The following is a 23,157-nucleotide window of genomic DNA, read 5'->3' as shown; positions in this document are numbered from 1 at the left end:
GTGGGAGCAGTTTGGAGTGAGTCTCGAGAGTCCAGACAGAAAAACTTTTCAATCTATCAAATTTAGATCCAACTTTTACAGCTCACAGTGCTGAACTGGTTTTGTTTAGTTTGAATATTCCAAAAAAATCAACCCAAGTTTTATCGACAATGCTGAGTTATTGTCATTGTTGTGGTGCATCGGTTACTGAGGGCCCCTCATAGCTTGACATTCGAGTCCCTGTTTGGCTGGAGCCTCTCTGTGACATAGACGTAAACTGGCTGTAGTGGTGGAAAGCATAAAGTACTACATGAATGTGTCTTGTAGCGTAGAAGGCTTCGAGTTAAAAAACAACAACTGCTTTTTTAGGCGGCAGTGTTTAGAATTAATCAGCTAATTTCTCTGTGCTTGAACTCATTTGGAGACAAATCATGTAAATTATGACCTTTGACAGCCTTCAGCCGCCATAGAGAACCACACTGAATGTCTGTATATGTGATGTGACTCGGTTTGGCTTTAACTGTGGTTAGATGTGAACTCAGGTGTGAATTCAGTTTTCTTTAGCTGACCTGCTAACAGGTTACATTCACTGTTTTCTTGTTTGACACTGAATGAAGTTAAATATCTGCAGGATATTTATCTAAGGTTTATTTAGAGCAAAATGCCACGAATGTCAGCACCAATCTTTTAGAGTTCGTAGGTGGAAAACGTGGGAATGCTCAGTGTGGTCTCAGAATAAGGTGTTGCCTCAGGTGGAAGGTGTTTTGTAGTGTAAGGTCGAGACCTTAATACAAAGAGATGATATAAATATATTCCTGCCCTCACCTATGGGCACAAACTTTGGGTATCACAATAATAAGGGAGTCGAGCTCAGCCTAATGTGGGTGTTAGTTTCCCCAACATCTGCCAGTCTCCTGAAGTCCAAGTGACTTATGGATCCGAGCGGATATCCTCATGCCTGCCAGCTCTGTGACCGTGCACACGCGTTGTGTTGTCTCCGTCTCTAAGTGTCAGAGTATGTTCACCACTTAAGAGATAAAATAACAACCTGAGCAGCTACTACTCCATATTGGAAGGATCCAGACGTGCTTGTGTCATCTGACTGTTTCTACCCAGGATGCAGTGGGGAGTCTCTTGGCTGGATTAGGAATACATCATTATTCCTGTGGAAGAGCTGGAAGTGGTGGAAATGGAGAGGGAGGTCTGGGCATGTCTGCTGAGACTGCTGTCCCAACATCTGGATGCTGACAAGCAGTGGAAAGTGGATGGATGGAGGAATGTAACCATGATGAATATGATGGATGGACAGGAAAGACTCTGAGAAAACTTCAAACTAAAAGATTCATAAGAAGAGAACAGAAACCAAACCATTCCTGTACATGTTGCTTCTGTGTGATTAACCTCACTGCTATTTCAGCCAATATTGAGTGAATGGTGTTCTTTGCCTCTCGCAGATCAGGGTTCACTGAGTAAACATTGCTGGGTTTTCATAAAAAATGTAAACTAAAACTTTATTTACTACATCGGAAAGACCTACATGTAAAATATGAGCTTTTCATGACATTGATTTTTCAAAGTTTAATTTCAGTTTTTGATCATTTATGGAGTGTGATGACAGCTGCCATGTTGTGTCTCCACTCTAACAGTCACTCGATTATCAGTTATATTATTTTCACTTCAGAGACACTGGCACAGCACATGTCCCTGCATGAACCATGTAAATGATCCGGCTGATGAATGGGGACGTTGTCTCTGTCGTGTTCTGTGCTGGTTTGTTGTGGATTCTGTGACCCCCTCTGAGTCCAGAGCAGGCGTTTCCTCCATCATCCAGGGGTGGAGTCATGATTCCTGCCCTTCATCATCCTCATTAAACACAGGTAGTTAAGGACCAGCTCGAGCATCCAGTCTAAACCTGATAGTCTGCTCCTGCTAATGCTTTTGTCTCCCTGTTCCCAGCATCACCTCCCCTACCTGAGGAGGGAGTTACTCACCTTTACAGCTTACCTGCTTCCTCAGAGCTGGTCCTCTTCCTTCTGGAACACACTTCCTTTGCATCCTGGTCTTCAGGAAACCTCTCCCTGCAAGTAAAAAGAAACAGTGGCAGAAGGATTCTCTCCTGCAATGATCAAACCTTATTTGAGTAGCTTTGTTGTGAGAAATAAAAGCCTTGTGACTGTGAACGGTGTGTCTGTCATTTTGCCTTGTCCTGAGTGGCCCGCACCACTTCAATGGCTTCCTGAGTGAAGACATCCCAGCTTCCACAGGGTGAGAGGCGGGTACATCCTGGACAGGTCGTCACTCTGATGCAGGGCGAACCATTCACAGCTATGGGCAAGAACAACCAGTGAACCTAACCCCACTAACTGCATGTGTTTGGAAAATAATTATTTTGTGTCATCACTCATCCTGAAAGAAAGTTTAAAGTCGAATCTCTAACCATCCCCTGAATCCATCCTGGCAGCTCGTTCCACATGAGCGTTGTCTGAAAGCACTAAATCTCAAGTGCCGTTATTATAATTATTATGTGTGGGGTCACTGTTCTCTCTGAAGTCGTTCCATCTCGCATTAAACTTCACTGAAGTCCAGCTTCAGTATCCTCCGAGGAACTTTTGACGGGAATCAAAGAAAGAGACTGTAACCTGCTCAAAGTTCAGTCTTTTTTCTTTAAAGAGCAAAACTCAAGTAAAAAGAACAAAGTGTTAGACTTTATTCAGTGCTCACACACACACACACACACACACGTGATTGTGGGGTTTGTATAAAATATTTGTATACTAAATATAGATGTTTGCAGGCACAGAGCCCTAGGCAAAGTTTGATCCACTCGTCTGTGGAAGAGACAGGGAACATACAAACACTATGATCATTACAGTGTGATGATGATGACTGATGAAATATTCTGTTCAAAGTCAAATTTGTTTCATAGAGATTAAAAAGCTTAGCAAAAAACCTGCTGAATGGAGATCCAACTGAACAGCTTGGAAACTACACAGAATACAAGCAGCAACATCAAAGAGGGAGCAATAATAAAAGACAACACATGAACCAAACACTAGGTTACAGAACTGGACAATCATTAGAATACCCATAAAATAAAACGATCACATTATCGTTATTATAGACCCCAAATCACATTAACTACTTCTCACAATATATGAAAACAATACAAGAAATAACAACAGGAAACCAAAGGTTCACAAACAAAACCTGAAAAACTCTAGAACAGTGAGATAGAAATGAACCAAGACCTCAGTGAGACCACGAAAGTGCAGTGATAATAGTCACCTCCCCCCAACAGTACAGTGAGATTGGAGGGTTTGTGAATTTAACAGCTCTCTTCAGCCCGACTCTTTCTCTCTGTTAGCGTCATTAAACACAGACTAAAAGCTGCTCTAATCACCTTCGTCTCTACTCCACCTCTTAGACACCTGGCCCAGTCCAGAGTGTTTCTATACACATGCTGCAGCTGATTCAGCCTCTCTGCACCATCAGGACACTGCCCATCCTCACTCTGCACATGCACCACCTTATTTATCATTTCCACCTGCAGAGAGAAGAGAAAGAGCAGAGGGGATAACAAGTGGCAGTTATGCAGTTTAAGTTAATTTCATGGTTTTGACTTACAATTTAAAATAATTTATGTTTAATAAATCCATTGTTGTTTTTAAACACGCATTTAAAGGTTCTACATAATGTATCCAGGATGGAACCAATGTTCAATCTGTTGTTTAGGTTTGACAATATTTTACATGCCACACTCGGTAGAGGGCAGCATCTTTCCTTTCTCAGTCTGTGGATAGACATTTGGGGATGTGTGCAGCAAGGTTTGGGTACAGAGGGTGTTTTTATTAACCTCTTCAAGTTAATGCGGCCAATGGAGCATGTAATTAGTATTTTATGTGCTGGTATGAAAATAAGATCTTTATTTGTGACAGACCTGTCGAGTTTATGTTATTTATGTATAATACAGTCGTCATTTTGTAAAGGTCAAATGAACTGATTGTGGATGTTTTGTGTTGGTGAATAATATGTTTTAATGTTTACTCGCTATGACAACGCCTTAATGTGAAAATTTATTATTTTATGTTGCTTTGTACAGTTTTGTACAGTTCTCATGGCATCTAATAAATGCCAGTAGGAATCAAGAACACCTTGTGTCTGTCATTCTACTTGGAGGGAGTTGCATCCAGTATAAAGAGCAGCAGGGACTTTAGTCCCATTCAGGGCAACAAGGTGGCTCAGGTTTGCACTATGAATTAAGTTCAACATACCCAGGATATTTTTCCATTATCTGTCTTTACTTAACCTGACTTCTTTTGGAGTATTAGCTTAAAAATCTACCCCAGATTCCAGCCTTCATCATTCAAGTCCAGCCTATTTGAAGCTGGAAAAACTCTGGCTGAAATGTTAACTATGTAAATCAACATTTAACTCAGTATCATGTCTTTATCATCAAGTCATGCAAGTGTAATTATTATTCTATTAGATTAATATCACAGTTTTCAGTCGCAGCCTCCGTGATATGTAACAGGACACAAGACTATGATTTTTACTAATGCTCATCAGATAAAGACAAAGACTTAAGATGGTCGTCTGTTTCTGAAATATCATTGGACTAATAAACATGACCGAATGTACTGAAAGAAAGACACATGTACAAATGTGATTCGTGGATGTCGGAGCTTCTGGTCTGTAAATGTCACATGGATAATAAATTTAATGACAGTTCTCTGATTTCAGGGCTGTGACAAAAATGAAACTGACCAGGTGTTTAGTTTTGAAATGAGAAAACAAAGTGTGAGATCAGATTTAATGCTCCCACAGTTTGATGAGTGAGGACCAACGTCTCTATAAATCTGTAATGTCAGTTGGATTTCAAATGTATTTCGTGTAGACATGAACACAATAAAAACAGTCATTGTTCTCTTTGTGTTCTTGTCTCATAGACTTCACTGAGAAAAGAGGTACTGAGAAAGCTGTAAATTTACAGGAAACACTGGAGTTTTGCTTTAATTCTTCACCGTGTTAATTATAGTACTGCTGAAAGTACCATGGACTCACTCCAACAATTTATTTACCTCAGAGTCTCCAGTCTACAGTGTGGGCTCTCCACCAGATCAGACAGCTGCTTCACATCTGAATCCTGAAGGTTGTTTCTTCTCATGTACAGCTGTCTCAGATAGGAGGATTTCAAAGCTGATACCAGATAATCACAGACAATCTTTGACAAACCACAGTTTTCCAATCTGAAGAAGAAGAAAAAAAATAGTTCATTAGTAAGTTTCAGCTTGAAGTCATTCAGTGTTTCATCATCTGTTGAAAGACGAAGAAGGTTAAAAATCTAGAACTATATAATCTTCACATGATGCCATACTACTGAACTTTTATTTGTTTCACTCAGATTTAGTACAAAAGATTTTGCTTTTTATTTAAATGTCAGCTAGATTTTAAGGTAGAATGGAGTATTTTAGCGTTTCAGAGTGAATTGTGCAGTGGAGGATTTTTCTTCTTCTTTGAAGGTTTGAAATGTGAACATTGTTCTGCTGCAGTCAATGGACTAAACCAGAGAAGAAGAAAACAGACTTTACCATGAAGATCCTCAGTGTGGATCAGTATAATATCAGCCTGATGTCTGCAGTTTAGTGTCAGCACAACTTTCACATCATATTCATCTCAGCACAACTAAAACATGCTGACTGACCTCAGAGTTTCAAGTTTACATCCTGGACTCTCCAGGAAACCACACAGATGCTTCACTCCTGAATCCTGCACATCAGTGTTGTTACTCAGCTCCAGATGTTTCAGATGGGACAGGCTGGACTTTAAGGCTGAGACTAGAGAAGCACAGCTGACCTCTGACAACCAGCAGTACTCCAATCTAATTTAAGAATAAAACATGTAAAAAAAAGTTTCAAACATAAAGATTTGAAATATAGTAAAAACCAGTCAGTGAACTGACCTCAGAGTCTCCAGTCGACAGTTTGGACTCTCCAGTCCAGCAGACAAACACTTCACTCCTGAATCCTGCAGCTTATTGTAACTCATGTCCAGCTCTGTCAGATGGGAGGATTTGGACTTCAGAGCTGAGGCCACATTGTCACAGTGAGCTTCTGAGAGTCCACAACCAGCCAGTCTGTGGTTAGAGAAAATATAAAATGTGTTTTTATAACAGCAGAAAATCTGCATTAGAAACACAGACTGAATGTATATGAAGATAAAACAGAGTGACATCATAATCTGATGAACATCTGCTCTTCACATCTGTCAGGTTTGCATCCTGGTAAATAAATTGTTGGAGTGAGTCCTGGCCAAACCAGTAGGTAGAAACAGTCTTACGATGTGAAGTATCTTCAAACTCAGTCACCTTGAGCTCCCATCTAACTTGGATTGAGTATGCACACAACACCCTCAGCTCTTCTGCTAATAGTTTCTTTACATTTGAAGTTTCTTTAAATCACCATCTTGACTGTAATTTCCAGTCAAGATGGTGAAGTGGTCCCATCTGCTGCAACACCATCTGCGACACTGGCATTGCGCCTGGAAATCGATAAAGGCTGTGTTTCTCAGATTGGTAGATAAGTATTGGCGCATGGAGAACAAGCAGAGGACTGTCTACCTGTTCAAGAAACCTGTTAAACCTGTCAACGACTGTCAGTGTCTGATCCTTAGCTCTGATTGGCGGTTAAACATGACACAGTACCACTGTATTAAATTAAATGACGCACAACTGTACTGTGTATAGTGTCAAGTGAAAGTGAGATAATGAAGATTTGAATTAATGTTAGAAATAAGATGCAGAAAGAAACCTGCAGTTTCTGGCCATTCTTAGATTGCAGTAATTCTTTGCAAGAATTATCTGAATTACAAATACTAAATTTATGAGAATCCATTAAATTATGTTAAAGACCCATAAAAACACACTGAAATTCAAACCTCATTGAAGCTCAGATATTCAGCTTTGAAACAAACTTAATTGGACTTCTTCTTCTTCACATGTTTATCTCAGCACAACTAAAACATGGTGCTGACCTTAAAGTCTCCAGTATACAGTGTGGACTCTCCAAAAATACACACAACTGCTTCAGTCCTGAATCCTGCAGGTCGTAGTTGCTGCTCAGGTCCAGTTCTCTCAGATGGGAGGGGTTGGACTTCAGAGCTGAGTTCAGGTAATCACAGCTGATCTCTGACAATCTGCAATTTGTCATTCTGAATGAAGAAAAAAACAGATGTAGATATTTAAGTTTCATTTAAGTTTCATTTTTTGATGTCCTCATCAGTGAGGTTATTTTTTTTAATCAACAGACTTATTATCATGAATCATCATCAAGCCTTCTGTTAACATTAAGATTGAATCAAACTTTAGACACAAACAGGAAGAAGGTCAGACTCCAAACAAACCTGACCAGATGACCTCATCTCTCTGAGGTGACCAATAATTGGAGTATGAACTTTACAGAGGTATTCGAATGAGTTTGTTTTTATCTTAAATTTAAGGAACACAGGACTTTTGACAGTTTGGGATTAATAAAGTTTAACCTGACTCAGTATTAATAAAAAGTTAAACAGATAGATAGAGGTTCAACCAGTAATCAAAACTGTACAGAGTTTTTGGAATCACTTGTACCAGGTACTGTACATATCATACATTTTCACTGCTATGCTGATGACACCCAACTCTGTCCATGAAGCCAGATAACACACACCAATGAGTTAAACTGCAGGAATGTCTTAAAGACATAAAGACCTGGCCGCTAACTTTCTGCTTCTTAATTCAGATCAAACTGAGGTTATTGTACTCGGCCCTGAAAATCTTAGAAATATGGTATCTAACCAGATTCTTACTCTGGATGGCATTACCTTGGCCTCCAGTAACACTGTGAGGAACCTTGGAGTCATTTTTGACCAGGACATGTCCTTCAACGCACATATTAAACAAATATGTAAGACTGCTTTCTTCCATTCGTGCAACATCTCTAAAGTTAGAAATATCCTGTCTCAGAGTGACGCTGAAAAACTAGTTCATGCATTTATTACTTCCAGGCTGGACTACTGTAATTCATTATTATCAGGAAGTCCTAAAAACTCCCTGAAAAGCCTTCAGTTAATCCAAAATGCTGCAGCAAGAGTCCTGACAGGGACTAGAAAGAGAGAGCAGATTTCTCCTGTTTTGGCTTCCCTTCATTGGCTTCCTGTTAAATCCAGAACTGAATTGACAATGATGCTTGTCTTTTTGAAAACACACATGAGACATACTTTCATTGTATACCGATCATTGTTTTATATCTGCAGTTTAGTGTCACTACAACTTCCAAATCATATGCATCTTAGCACCCAACTAAAATTTGGTGTCTGACCTCAGAGTTTCCAGTCGACAGTGTGGACTCTCCAGAAAACCACACAGCAGCTTCACTCCTGAATCCTGCAGGCTGATATTGTCACTCAGGTCCAGATGCTTCAGATGGGAGGGGTTGGACATCAGAGCTGACAGCAGAGTAGCACAGCTGATCTCTGACAACCAGCAGTCCTTCAGTCTGAGTGAAGAGACAAAAAAAACACACACACACACACACACTAGTAAATCATTGATTAGCTATTAAGATATGTTCTGATCAGTGTGATTTTCTCAAACACCATGCAGGTCAGACACTAACCACACCTCAAGCAACTGCAATATATGACTTCATCTTTGTCAGTGCAGAGCACTAAAATCATAAATATTACAGTTATCTGAATGTGTTTCACTTTGTCTCAAATGTAACAACCAAAGCAGTTTGAGTAAATTTGAAAGAATAAATCATGTAAATTAAAATCTAATTAGCGATGCTATTCTTTCAAGTATCTGTAACATTATCATCACATATTTTTCCACACAATAGCATTTACTAAAGCTATCTATACTACAGGCTCAATCCTAATCCATACCTTAGTGTGTGTGAGGATGATTTAGAAACCTGATTTTAAAGACTCTCAGTAATTAAATGAATCCTGCTACAGTCTGACAATGAGCCAAAAGAAAAAAACAGTTGTTTGGTCTTTTGGATTCTGCAGGTCGTAGTTACTTTTGGTAAGGAAACATTTCCAAAGCAGACACATCCTGAACATATATGAACAGAAATAAGTTTCAAACTTTCCACCAAATATCTGAACTATAGAAAAATAACAACAGCTGCAGTCAATGAACTCACCTCAGAGTCTCCAGTCGACAGTTTGTACTCTCCAGACCAGCACACAGAAGCTTCACTCCTGGACACGGCAGGTCATTGTAACTCATGTCAAGCTCTATCAGATGGAAGGGGTTTGACTTGAGAGCTGAGGCCACAACTTCACAGTGAGTCTCTGAGAGACCACAAGAATTCAGTCTTCAATTAGAGAAAATATAAAATGTGTTACTGTAAAAGCAGAAACTCCATTATAAACACAGACTGAATGTATATGAAGGTAAAAGAGGGTAACATCATAATATGCAAACATCTCATCTGTGATTGTGTGTGAACAATTTGACGACTGAGCTCTAAAATTCTGATAAAATACAAAATAGCACTTTATTACAAATGTCCAACTAAAGAAAAAGTAACATATAGGATATAAACTTAGCACAAAAGAAAAGGAAATTTGTGTTGGTAGAATATTTCTTTGCTATAACTGCTTCTTGGCAATAGATCTTATACCATGAAAATCCTGATTATCTTCCCCTAAATGTGGCCCATTTCTTAGGAAATGAAGGAAAATCCATTTGTGGGTTGAGCAGCAGATTTGAGTATGTCGGTTGCAACCATGAAAAAATCTTGCCAAATCTATGCCAGTGCCAAACAGCTTATTCTGTTATTGACTCTTCTTTTGAGATTTTAGTAGCCCAGGTGCTGCTAATCAGGTTCTTGATTGGTGCCTGTGAGCATGAACCCTGCTACGGTGGTCAGTTGATGTCTGCTCCAAGTATACCATATTTAAATGATTTGGTTAAGGAGAAACTATGCTGACTGCTGCACCAATCGGGTAACAGCTTTCGGTGGAAGCAGTGTGATGGTGTGGGGCAGAATCTTACTCACTGGAAAAATAAGGCTTTGCATTATTGGAGGAAATCTCAATGCAGAGAGATACTGAGATACTGTAACCAGTGGCAATCCCATATCTTCACAGTCTGGGCCTGGACTCTATCCTCCAGATGACAACACTTGCACGCACAGAGTGGGGTTTATCAGCGACTACGTTTGGGAGTGGAGAGGAAGACCTGTCCGCAGTCCTAACCTTAACCTCATTGCACACATGTGGAATCAGCTTGGGTGTGCTGTCCATGCCAGTAACCAATACAACCACATTGGCTGACTTGTAACAAATGCTATGCCACAGTAGTGTGTGACCAAATTGGTGACCAGGATAAGGTGGAGCCAGGCTGTTGTGCCTGTGTTTGGTTCTTCTGCATGCTAATGAGCTTTAAAACCCCCAAAATGGGCCAATTGTTTCTTCAAACATTCAATCCAGGAAATGACAGCAGAAAAAGTAAATACCAGAGCAAGCTGTTTGGCATTGGCAGAGAAAATCTAACAAGTGTTTCATGGATGCAAACCACATAGTCAGCTGTGCTGCTGTAACACCAAAAGTGTTCATTTAATTGAAACGAGGAGTGAGTGCATAATTAGAACAGGTGGACGGATCAGGAGATTTATACCTTTTAAATTTAGCTTTATCATCTATGCCTCAAAAATTAGCCACCTGGAAACAATGGGTTATAGCTGGTTTACTATTTCAAATGATTGGCCTGCCAATGATAACAGTCATAACCTGGCATTGGTGAAATGTTGGGGACTTGGAGCTGATCAGCCTACAGATAGAGTACTGGGGGAATTTACTGGGACCTGTAGCTACTGGAAGATCAAGACTGAATCCAGTCAGACCTGGCCATGGGCTACAGGCCAACAATGGACAGGTGTTATTGTTCCAACTTTTTTTATCAACTTTTAGCCAGTGCTATTGATTGTTATGGCCCTCATTTGTTCTCTTTGTGGATGATGATCAAAGATTCTAAAGGAGAGGGCGTGTAAAAGATCCACATCTCGGGCTTGGAATATGTTTGTTTTCAGCACTGCAGCTCTAGCAGTAATTTTTTTTTTTTTTTGGTTTGGTAGAGGCTGGAGATGCAAACTTCTAATTACTTTTCTGAGTAGAATTGAGTACTAAAACCTTGTACTAAAGAGGCCCTGAAATTAAATTATTAAAGACTAAAGTATCAATAAGTTTTGACTTTGCAGAAAATTTACGGAGAAATTCAGTTTTCAATGCTCACTTCATAGTTCATCTGTAGTTGTCTAAGGAGCTTGGATAGAAAAGCATCTGGACTTCCCCTCTGAGAGGTGAAACATGAAACCTGAGACTAACTAAACTACTAATTAGCACTGATCAATAATGCTAATGATCAGATCTGGACTCACCGAGCTTTTCTGCAGTTCCTCACAACCGGAATAACTCTGCGTCGTCCCTCCAATGATGTGTTGTACTTCTTTAGGTCCAACTCATCCAGAACCTCCTCTGACATCTGCAATATGTGGGCCAGAGCTGAGCAGTGGATCTCAGAGAGTCTCTCTGATCTGTTCTCTGACTTCAGGAACTTTTGGATCTCCTGATGTACTGAGAGGTCGTTCATCTCCATCAGACAGTGGAAGATGTTGATGCTTCTGTCAGGGGAGATTTTATCACTGTTCATCTTCTTCAGGTTGTTGATGACTCTCTGGATGGTTTCTGGACTGTTCTCTGTCTGACCCAGCAAACCTTCTAAGAGTCTCTGGTTGGACTCCAGACAGAGGCCATGAAGGAAGCGGACAAACAGGTCCAGGTGGCCATTTTTACTCTGGAGGGACTTTTCCATGGCTTGTTTCAGGAAATCATCCAGAGCTGACCCACTGTACTTTTCTCGAAGGAAGGCTTCCAGCACCTCTGTCTTCCTGTTGGTGAAACAGTGGAACATGTAGACTGCAGCCAGAAACTCCTGAATGCTCAGATGAACAAAGCAGTAGACTGGTTTCTGGAAGATTACAAACTCTCTTTTGAAGATCTCTGTACAAACTCCTGCGTACACCAAGGCCTCTGTCACATCCAGACCACACTGCTCCAGGTCTTCGTGGTAGAACATGATGTTTCCTTTCTCCAGATGTTCAAACGCCAGCCTCCCCAGCTTCAGAAGAACTTCCCTGTCAGCCTCCGTCAGCTCCTGTGGACTCGTCTCATGTCCCTCATGGAACTTGTTCTTCTTCCTCTTTGTCTGAACCAGCAGGAAGTGTGAGTACATGTCAGTCAGGGTCTTGGGCAGCTCTCCTCTCTGCTCTGTAGTCAACATGTGCTCCAGAACTGTAGCAGTGATCCAGCAGAAGACTGGGATACTACACATGATGTGGAGGCTCCTGGATGTCTTCAAGTGAGAGATGATTTTTTTAGGCAGGTCTTCATTACTGAATCTCTTCCTGAAGTACTCCTCCTTCTGGGCGTCAGTGAAGCCTCGTACTTCTGTTAGCCTGTCAACACATGTAGGAGGGATCTGATTGGCTGCTGCAGGTCGGGAAGTTATCCAGACGAGAGCCGAGGGAAGCAGATTCCCCTGGATGAGGTTTGTCAGCAGCTGGCTGACTGATGACTTCTGTGTGACATCAGACAGCAGCTTCCTGTTGGTGAAATCCAATGAAAGTCTGCTTTCATCCAGGCCGTCAAAGATGAACAAAAGCTGAGAGACAGCCAGCTTCTCTGCTGTGACCTTTTGTAATGTTGGATGGAAAACATGGAGCAGCTCCAGAAGACTGTACTGCTCATCTGTGATCAGGTTCAGCTCCCTGAATGAAAGCAGAACCACCACACTGACATGTTGGTTCTCCAAGCCCTCTGCCCAGTCCAGAGTGAACTTCTGCACTGAGAAGGTTTTTCCAACACCAGCCACGCCGTTGGTCAGAACCACTCTGATGGGTCTCTGTTGGTCAGGTAAGGCTTTAAAGATGTCCTGGCACCTGATTGGAGCGTCATCAAAAGTCTTTTTTGAAGTTGTCTCCAGCTGCCTCACCTCATGTTGGGTATGAACCTCTTCACTCTGTCCCTCTGTGATGTAGAGCTCAGTGTAGATGGTGTTGAGAAGGGTTCTACTTCCTGTTTCATCACTTCCTTCAGTCACACGTTCACATCTCCTCCTCAGACTGATCTTATGTTCATCTAAAACCTCCTGCAGTCCAGGTTTGGTTCTGGATCTTTTACCACACTTGGGACAGGAGGAGTCTCCTGATGAAGCAGACTGGTCCCAGTATGAGGAGATGCACTGTCTGCAGAACCAGTGTCCACAGCTGGTAGAGACTGGATCCTTCAGGATGTCCTGACACAAAGCACAGCAGGACGGCTGCTCCTCCTCACAAACACCACTCCTATTACTTCTCCTCTCTCTGTGAACAAATGTTTTCATCATTTGGTGTAAGTGAAAAAGATCTAGATCTGACAAAACATGTAAAATCCTGGATAGTCACTGTGAAGGGTTAGTGTGCAGCTACTTTCCTGTTTTAACTCAAGACTTGAATTAAATTTATGCTTCCTTTAGACCTTTTAAAGACATGCTCTACTTTAAGCTACTGGCATCCAAAAGTATCAAATTCATATTTTAATGAGCCCCCTTGTCTCTTTTTTTAACATAAAGGATTAAAACAGATTTAGTTCAGAATTCATAACATTTCGATATGACTCGAAACACATCTCTCCCTCACAAACTAAATCACCTCGAAACCCATCCATTCATCCATCCAGTTTCTTCTTCTTCCGCTTACCCGGGGCTGGGTTGCAGGGGCAGCAGCCTAAGCCGAGAAGCCTCTCATCCCCTTCCCACATAGCAAAATTGGCATGGCCCGGATCTGGCCCACACAATGTGCTTACATATGGCCCACATACGTAAGAATGACGGCCCTTTGGTGGCCCTGATCTGGGCCACCAAAGGGCCGTCATTCTTTGCGCTATGTGGACCATGTCTAAGTTGTGCGCAGCCACGGGCCAGTTGCACACACACTGCTGGCCCTGTGCTGGCCCAGAACAGTTTCAGCTCTGGCCCCAGATGTCAGCCTAATGTGTACCTTACTCAAGCCATGTAATAACAACATGTGCCGGAACATAACAGTGCAAAAGTAACATGATGAAACTCTGTTCAGACAGTGAATGGACTGATTCTTATATAGCACTTCTCTACTCTCCCGGATTACTCAAAGTGCTCTATACAATATGCCACATTCACCCAATCAGACACTTTTTCTAAATTGAGTGCTTTCTAACTACATTCATACACATTCATACTCTTGACATGCAGACTGGAGGAGCCAGGGATGGAAACGCTAACCTTCCGATCAGTAGGTGACCTGCTCTACCTCCTGAGCTACAGCCACTGAGTGGTAAACATGAGTAAACCCTCACTAGGTTTTGGATAAAGTGTACACTCACAAACCTGTCAAACCTGTATTTGAAACATTAGCTACCATAGCAGTATAGTATTGCAGCATGGCATTTTGGTCTTCTAACTAAAATAGGAAAATGGGAACATAAATAGTGCCATCATTGCCAGACCTGGCCCACATCTGGTTGACATACACCCTACCATGATATCAGTCAGTCAGAAGTGCCAGCTTGATGACGAATCCGGGCCAGACCTGTTTTCTATGAGCCTGGGCCACATAACCCAAACCACAATCGGGCCAGATGTGGAATGCCATCACAGAAACAGTGCCATCTTGCCAGGCCTGGCCCATATCTGGATGACATACCACTTACCATGCCAGAAGTCAGCCAGCAGTGCCAGCTTGATACCAGATCCAGGCCAGACCTGTCTGCTATGTGGGTTTGATAGATGAGTCTATCAAATCTGATCCATAATCCTCTATTCCCCAGACTCTACTTCCTCCACTGAAATATTCCTTCTACTGCCCGACAATGTTCTCATTCGAAACTAGCAGTTCTCCACCCGCACTATACACAGTGCGAGTAGAGCACTGCTTTTCCCTCCTGAGTCACCTGAGAGTTTGTCAGAATCTCTTCGAGACAGTCCAAAGGTTATTTCCATGGCCTCTTCAAACTTCTCCTACACCCAACTTTTGCTTCAGCCACTGCCCGAGCTGCATTCCGCTTGGCCTGTCAGCACCTTTCAGCTGCTTCTGATATCCCATAGGCTAACCAAGCCCGATAGGACTCCTTCTGGTGGCTCCTTTCACCTCTGGTGTCCACCATTTGGTTCGGGGGTTTCTACCATGACAGGTACCAACCACCCTGGTGCCATGTGCACTTATGGACACCTTTATGTTCGAACATGGTGTCCGTTATGGACAAACTGTGGTTTGCACAGAAGTCCAATAACAAAACTCTGCTCAGGTTCAGATCTGGCAGGCCATTCCTCCTAATTACGCCCCTCCAGGTCTCACTATCATTGCCCAGATGAGCGTTGAAGTCTCCCCGTATGAGTCCCCAGATTGAGCACCCTCAAGCACCCTGCCTAGGTACTCCAAGAAGGCTGGGTACTCTGAACTGTCATTTAGCGCATAAGCACAGGTGACAGTCAGCACCCATTCCCTAACCCAAAGTTGCAGAGAACAAACCCTCTCGTCCACCGGGAGAAACCGCAACATGCAGGCAGCAAGCCGAGGGGATACTAGGACACGCATCCCAGCCCGCTGCCTCTCACCAAGGGCACAACTTCAGACTGAGACAGAGTCCAGACCCTCACCAGGAGTTTGGCTCCAGAGCCCAAGCCATGCATTGAGGTGAGCCCCACTATATCTAGTCAATATATCTCAACCTCATGCACTAACTCATGCTCCTTCCCCATCAGAGAGGTGACATTCCATGACCCAAGTCACTAGTTTTGGTAGCCAGGGATTGACACATTGCACTGGATCCCAGTGTACTTCCGACCCAGCCACTCCCTCAGGGAAAAACTGGTTCATCCCAAAGGCAAAACTCCCAAACACAAACTTAAGGATGTAGTATATGCTGTCCAGTGCAGCGTGGAATGCTTATATTTTTATAAATGCATGGCACAACGCAGAAGAGCAGGACAGGTGACCTAAATAAGTAACATGATAGGGTGAGGCACAGTCTCACAGTGAGACACACTATTGATCATGTGGGTCTTTAATATGATGTTCATGATAATAACATTAATTTTCTTCTTCTTTTTCTTTTAAAAAAAAACCAACAACCACAAATTAAGAATCAGGCAGGATAATCTCCCACGTTAATTCTTCTCTCTCTCAACTAGAAATCATTTGCAGCAAATATCTGAAACACAGAAATACACTCAATATTTCCAGCTTATCATACTCTCTCCACAATCCATCTTAAGAAAGTTACACTACAGTTTAAAGCAGAAACAGGATCTACTTAATTTACACTGTTGTATATATAATATGGCATCTCTGGGATAAAGAGATTAAAAATAAGTCAGTGGCAGTTCTCTTACTTTGTGTCCAAGGCTCTGGGTTCATTACTGAAGGCCAGTGGATCTGCTTTGGACTGCTTACTGTTACATTGTGAAGAGTTGGCGCTGTCCTTCTCATTTTCCACACAATTATTCATCTTCTACACTTTAGTATGAGAGGTAAACAACAAACAGTGACTGTGAGCTCAGGGCCTTTGTTTGACCCCAAACTCTGAGCTGAAGGGAAACATCGAGTTTTCAGTTCCAGAAAAGCTGATCAGAGGCAGTTCAGTCCAGTGGTCACCCTGAAATAATGAAAAAAGCAGTGATCAATGCAATACCGTGAAAAAAAAGCATCTGTCAGTGTAACTTTTGTGTGTGTGTCCACTACATAAATGAAACAAATGAATTGGCGGGGTCTCAGGAGGACGCGAATGTGAGGGTTTTTCTTAAATCACAGGAAGGGAGAAAACAACCATTTAGATGTTAGAGAGACTGGTTTTTTTTTTTAATACGAGACACATTCAAACACTAAATTCTGAGACATTTGTCCTACATTTCAAAATGTTGCTCCAAATAATTGAATGACTATATTTCAATATGTGAACAAATAATGACAGAACACAGTGTCATTCAAAGCTATTGCACTCATCTTCATTCAAATATTCACGACATCTCCAGCGTAGGAACACCCATGGTCAATGGTAACTTTATTGTCCCCAGTGGGAAATTGATTTGCAGTATGTCAACTGTCGTGTAATGCTCAGAGGACGGTCTGAACATAATACAACAGAGGTTGTCTTCCACAGCACCTGCCTGTTATAAAAGTCCACAAGCTGGACCTTAGACCTCCCTGAAATCTGACCAGCCACTTTAACCAGGTTACTAAGTCTAGTCTTATTGGTCAAAGACAAATTACCATACCAAGTAGTAGAGGAGGGAGACAACAACCCTGTGGTGAACCAGTAGAGAAATTTAAAAAGTCTAAAATCAAACTAACGCGATTAAAATCAAGTTTAAATTGATTAAGAAATTTATCGGCTAAGAGGTGTGGCTGGATAGTATTAAAAGCTGAAGAACAATTGATAAATAAGAGCCGAGCATGACCTTTGGCCCCATCCAGATGGTGATATAAGAAATTTAATAAAGTAGTCACTGCATCATCAACACCTCTACGAGGCCTGTGTGCAAATTGTAGTTGATTGATAAGTGTTTCTACCTGCTGCAGAATCTCCTTCCTTATAAGTCTTTTAAAGGACTTCATCACTAAAGATGTTGAAGCGACAGGCCTAAAATAATTTAATGATGTAGGTTTTGTGTTTTTGCAGCTGGAGAAATAATTGAGCTTTTCTGGACCCTTCTGTTGCTGAAGTGATAAAAGAAAGATGTAAGAAAAGATGCCGCATAATTGCTCAGCACACATTTTGTAGCACATATTATCAGGCGCTGGACTTTTATTAGTCATAATTGTTTCAAAAAGATTTTCCACCCTTCTTTCATCAAAGGACAAAGCTTTAATAAAAGCTTTTTTTCTTTCATAAATCAGCCTTATAAGAGCTCTCGAAGACCATGGTTTGTTATTAGGGTTAGATCTCTTTTCACACCATTTCTGATTAATATATAAACGCACTCCTCCTCCGTGAGATTTCTGGGTAACTCCGGGGTCCCGATCCAAACGAATGGGAAACCCGAAGCCATTTAATTCCAGAGAATTAGGGTCAGAATCCCTGAGCAAAGTCTCTGTGAATACCATTAGACATGTATCCCTGTGGACACGTAAATGCATGACATTCAAATGCAGTTCATCCAGTTTACTCCTCAGAGACTGCACATTAGCCAGGATTATTGATGGCAAAAGGAAAACGACTGTAACGTATTCGCTTTCTCAATCGCTGTGTAGACCTCCCTTCTTACACCACTTCCTTATTTTGACTTTATTAAAATCTAAAGTGCTCCTGTGATTACTGGATAATCCAGGGCTGGAAAACACTGAAGGGTGAAAAGAATCCAGAGACGGGCGATTCCACTGAAGATCCAGAAGAAACTCCCGTGAGTATGTAATTGTTTGTGAGTGACAAAGACTTCAAACAACTGTCAGGATTGCCAATAAAAACAAACATTCCACAGAGCACAAGCTGATGCTTAAGGATTTCCTCAGGCTCAAAATCAGATAACAACAAAAAAAGCAATAAAGTTAAAAAACCTGACGACTGACAGACACAGACAACCTGCTGGAGCAGTGCCCCCTTTCAATCTATGACCAATCACAAAATGACAAATAATTCAAAGCTTCATAAAGATTAGTTTGATTATTTTTTATTTATCAAATAACAGTGATTTCTATAATAACGTATGGCAAACTCTTCTAAACAAAATGGATCAACTGAGCTCCTCCATAGACATTATCTGAGGAACAGGTCATAGAGACCCATGAAGAGCAATTACAATATAAAACTATAACTATAACACCAGTGCTGCAAATAAGCTGAGAGCCAGGAAGTAAAAGTAATGCTGCCAAAGATCATTTATCTTGTGAATTCACGATCATCACAGCAGCACTTTGCACAGTGGGGGGAAATGATTTGATCCTCTGCTGAATTTGTACGTTTGCTCACTAAGAAACGAACAGGTCAGACGTTTATGGAAGTTTTATTTAAAAAAAAAAAAAAACACAAAAGATTTAAACTGATTTGCATTTCTCTGATTGAAATAAATATTTGGTCCACCAACAAAACATGACCTACTACTTCCCAGAATTTTGGCTTCTGCAGATTAACACTGTACATAAAGCAGACCTGTCCACAGATTCAATTTCTTTCCTCTCCGCCACCAAGGACAAGACCAAAGAGCCATCAAAGGAGGTCAGGGACAAGACTGTAGACCTGCACAAGGCTGGGATGGGCTACAAAACCATCAGTAAGACCCTCGGTGAGAAGGTGACACCTGTTGGTGCCATTATGTGCAAGTCGTTGTGTCGTGGAGGAACCACACTACGTTGTAACAGATGGGAGGGAGTTTTTCTGGATTTTTGGTCGATATCCTGTCTCTCTCCGTTGAAATGAAACTTCCACACAAATTAGAAACTGTTCATTTCTTTGTAAGTACAAAATCAGCTGGAGATCTAATAATTATTTCTCCCACTATACTGTACTGCTTGTGCTGCTGTTAAACTAACAGCTGAACATTAGAAATAAGTGAAACTTGAAACACATGTTGGTGTGTTCAGGTGTGACACAACATCCAGCATGTCAGTGGCAGAAAAAGGTAACAGACAACAACAAAGAAAAACAGATAAACCAAATATACATTTCCTTACTTTTCTGTGCCAAGCTTAGATACCTGGAGCTGTCACCATGCCACGTTCATGCAGGGTGACTTCTGCTTTGCTTTAGGCGCCGTACTGTCCCGAGCATTATTCAGATCTTTTTAGCTGCATTCAGTTACATCTTTCACTCACTAAATAATCTTCTAAAGCATAATAATAATAATAATATCAGAATCAGAATACCTTATTAATCCCTGAATTCATGTGTCAGTCATCCATAATAAACACACTGCATGTCTGTGCACGTTTCTCTATCTAAAGTCGGGTTTGACCGGTTTGCTCTGACACATATTAGCTGTCTCACACAGACATGTAGAGAATCACCTTACTCCTGTCATGCTTCACTAACAGGTGAATGTCTGTTTATTTTCAGAGTTAATAAAGAAATGTCTTGATGCATTCTCAATCATCCAGCAAAGTAAATCTCCAAAAGTTGATTCTGTTCATCTGGACGTAGCATTTTGTGGGAGAAACGTTTCGTCACTCATCCAGGTGACGTCTTCAGTCTCAGCTGACTGCAGGTTTCCAATCTTATAAACAGTACATTTGCATAATGACTGAAACCAGCCCACTGAAGGAACAATGGGCTGGGAGGTCAGTTCCTTAATCATAATTATGCAAATTCTCATGACCATTGATCAACAACCACTGACCAAAACCCACTGATCAAAGACCACTGATCAATGGCCATGAGTACCATTCACAGAGAGTTGGGGAATGGCTGCAATCACAGCATGGTAAGATGGCCCCCCAGCCCATTGTTCCTTCAGCGGGCTGGTTTCAGTCATTATGCACATGTACTGTTTATAAGATTGAAACCTGCAGTCAGCTGAGACTGAAGACGTCACCTGGATGATGACGAAACGTTTCTCCCAGAAAATGCTACGTCCAGATGAACAGAATCAACTTTTGGAGATTAATAAAGAAATGTGCATCTTGTTCCTCTCTGTCGGGATTATGGAAAGGTTTTAAGACTAATTTGAATAGTTTACATGTCTGTAAAATGCAGTTATTGGTCTTCACTGCAGTGTGGGTGAGGATTACTTTAGCTGTTTGAAATCACAGTCTCTGGTTTCTTTCTGTATGATGATGTGGCAGATGTATTTATTTTTTCTTCCCCTTATCACGTGGATTAAAATAGATTAAAAAAAATAACAGTTTTCCTAAAATGATATGAAGTATATGCAAAATTCTTTTTTTGGCAAAGGTTTTTCAATGTTTTGAACAGATTGAGACACACGCTGATGCCTGCAGACTGATCCTGGAGGACATCTGTCAAAGACACAGACTTCTGGATACTCCCCTGGGCTGAAGGATGCTTTGAGGGACTATAGCTGGTCATGGAGCCAGAAGGCAGATTTTTCTTCGGCCGAGTCCCATTTTAATACTTTGCTATGGAGCATTTTAGTAATTTGCACCTCATCTTGTTGTAGTGTTGCATTAGAGATCCAGTAGCATAGTTTTTATCGCTGTGATATATTAAAGTTCAAAGAAGTGTGCGTCACATGCTTTCAGTGTTGAGTCGAAATTCATGTTTGTAACTGTCCAACAATAAGAAAACGACTTGGTTAGAGATGTCAAAAGTGCCTCGAAGCAAAGACCTCTTTTCCTTCCATCTCCAGCTACACTCGAAAGTAATTTGTGCACCTGTGTGGTTGTTAAAAAGGCTTGTTTTCTACCAGCACCGCCACATTCTTATTAAATGTCCTCAACTACATCTGTGATCGTTTTCACGTGATGTGGAGCGCTCACAGAGAATGGAACAAAAGGCACCAACATCCAAAGAGGAGCAGAAGCAATGACAGGATCTGCTGTCTGTGAAGCCTTTTTAAATCTAAAGTCACATCAGTTTATCCCACCATGGGAAATTACCCCAGAAGGCCCTTTAAACAGCCCGAGGTGCACCTAAAAGCACCGTGAATCGCGACACACCTTGAACCGTAAATAACCATATAGGTGCGCAAAAATATTTCCAGGGTAACCGGCGTAACCTTGGTGATTCGAAAGCGGTAAGTGGGGCTAACCGGAGGCGCTTTCACCACGCCACAAACGAAAACAAAAGTCAGATTATCAAACCGGAAATAGCCGGCGTGTTTATGGTTTATGCTTTTAATAGGAGCCGGTGTACGTGGAGAAGACACGGCCATGTGCTAAGCGGTCCTTACGTGGAAATAAGGTGAACATCGCTCTGTCTGCGTGTAGCGCGACCAGTTTACACCTGAGAGACGAGCCTGCTGGGTGGTTGCTATGGTGATGGAGTCAGATAAACAGACTCCAGCTGTAAACCAGTGTCACCGACCGCACGATCTGATATCGTCGTGTTGGTGTTGTTCCAGGATCAACATTGCAAGTGACCAATCAGAATGTTGTGACGTCATGCCTTTGCGACTTCGGGAAAAACCGCCGTAAAACAAAAAACTGTACTTAAGCTGCGAGAAACCGCCTCTGTCCGCCGATCAACGGACCCTAACCTAACCCCGACCCTTTAATAAACGCTGAGCAGAACTGATATTGTCCTTGCAACATTGGAATTTCATAAATGCACGAATGGCTTGGCGCACCAAAGAATAACGTCACAACAACGTGATTGATCACTTGCAATGTTGATCCTGGAACAACATTTACTATGTTTATGTTTTACTACGACGATATCAGATCACCAGTTTAGATATCAATACAGGAGCTGTGTCCCACAAATCCCGCTCATGCCCCCCAGGAAGTGATTAAAACACGCAGTGTTTAAAAAACAGAAACTTTTCAACAAGTCAAACACAGTTTCAGGCTCACTCTGATCTGTTTCACCCACCCTTCACCGAGTCACGCAGGTTTTAAAGACGGAATAAAACACTGTGATAAGAAGCGCAGGAGAAAGCTGAAGTAACACTCACCCTGCTCCAGGCTCGACGTTTCTGCTTCCTGCACCCTCACATTGCCCCATCAGCTGCTGCTTTCTCCTCCCCCCTCCGTTTACAGGAAATCAGCTGGATTTCGGCAGGCGTGTGTGTGAGAGAGATACGGGACTAGGTGGAGAAAAGTGGCTTTAACTTTGAATACTTCTGCACAAGAAACATTTCCCCCAAGACTGAAGATATTTTTTAAAGAAATTTAAATCCTGCAAACAAACTTCAACACGGGATTCAAAGCTCCTGTCACGCAGGTTTTTACTGGTTTTACTTCAACCTAAAGCATCAGCGGTGAACCTTGAGTGGTTAACTAGCATGAAAAATGCATCACAAACACAGAGTCGCGATGATAATGATAGTACAGACGAACATCAGCAGGCTGTATGTTTAAAGAGTTATTTTAAAGGTGTGTATTACATTAAATGCGTGGAAAGGATCCACACACAGTGTTTTATCTCACCCATCCTTCGTGTCCAAACCTGACGGGTACATTTCCCCATCTTTACTTTGAGTTTCTATTTCAAGTCATGTCCTGTCTT

General features: G+C 41.6%; 1 protein-coding gene across 2 annotated transcripts; it reads right to left on the bottom strand.

The window, feature by feature from the left end:
* Positions 1–2,662: 2,662 nt before the first annotated feature.
* LOC146380875 (NACHT, LRR and PYD domains-containing protein 12-like) lies at positions 2,663–22,964 on the bottom strand. 2 transcript variants are annotated; one of them, XM_084940270.1, is made up of 8 exons: positions 11,406–16,418; positions 9,165–9,338; positions 8,334–8,510; positions 7,009–7,185; positions 5,939–6,112; positions 5,681–5,857; positions 5,058–5,225; positions 2,663–3,523 (listed from the first exon to the last, which is right to left on the bottom strand). In XM_084940270.1, exons 1-8 carry the CDS (start codon positions 13,409–13,411, stop codon positions 3,514–3,516), a joined length of 3,063 nt encoding a protein of 1,020 aa, XP_084796396.1. In that variant the 5' UTR covers positions 13,412–16,418; the 3' UTR covers positions 2,663–3,513. The 2 variants fall into 2 exon arrangements, with proteins under 2 accessions (XP_084796396.1, XP_084796397.1); XM_084940271.1 differs by lacking the exons at positions 2,663–3,523; positions 5,058–5,225 and adding exons at positions 16,433–16,695; positions 22,604–22,964 and having other exon boundaries at positions 5,365–5,857; positions 11,406–13,388.
* Positions 22,965–23,157: the final 193 nt, after the last annotated feature.

Source organism: Perissodus microlepis, chromosome 9, assembly GCF_051167445.1.
Source record: "Perissodus microlepis isolate ML-2025 ecotype Zambia chromosome 9, ASM5116744v1, whole genome shotgun sequence".
In the NCBI taxonomy this organism is placed as follows: Eukaryota; Metazoa; Chordata; class Actinopteri; order Cichliformes; family Cichlidae; genus Perissodus; species Perissodus microlepis.
This window is presented reverse-complemented; position numbering and strand designations above follow the sequence as displayed.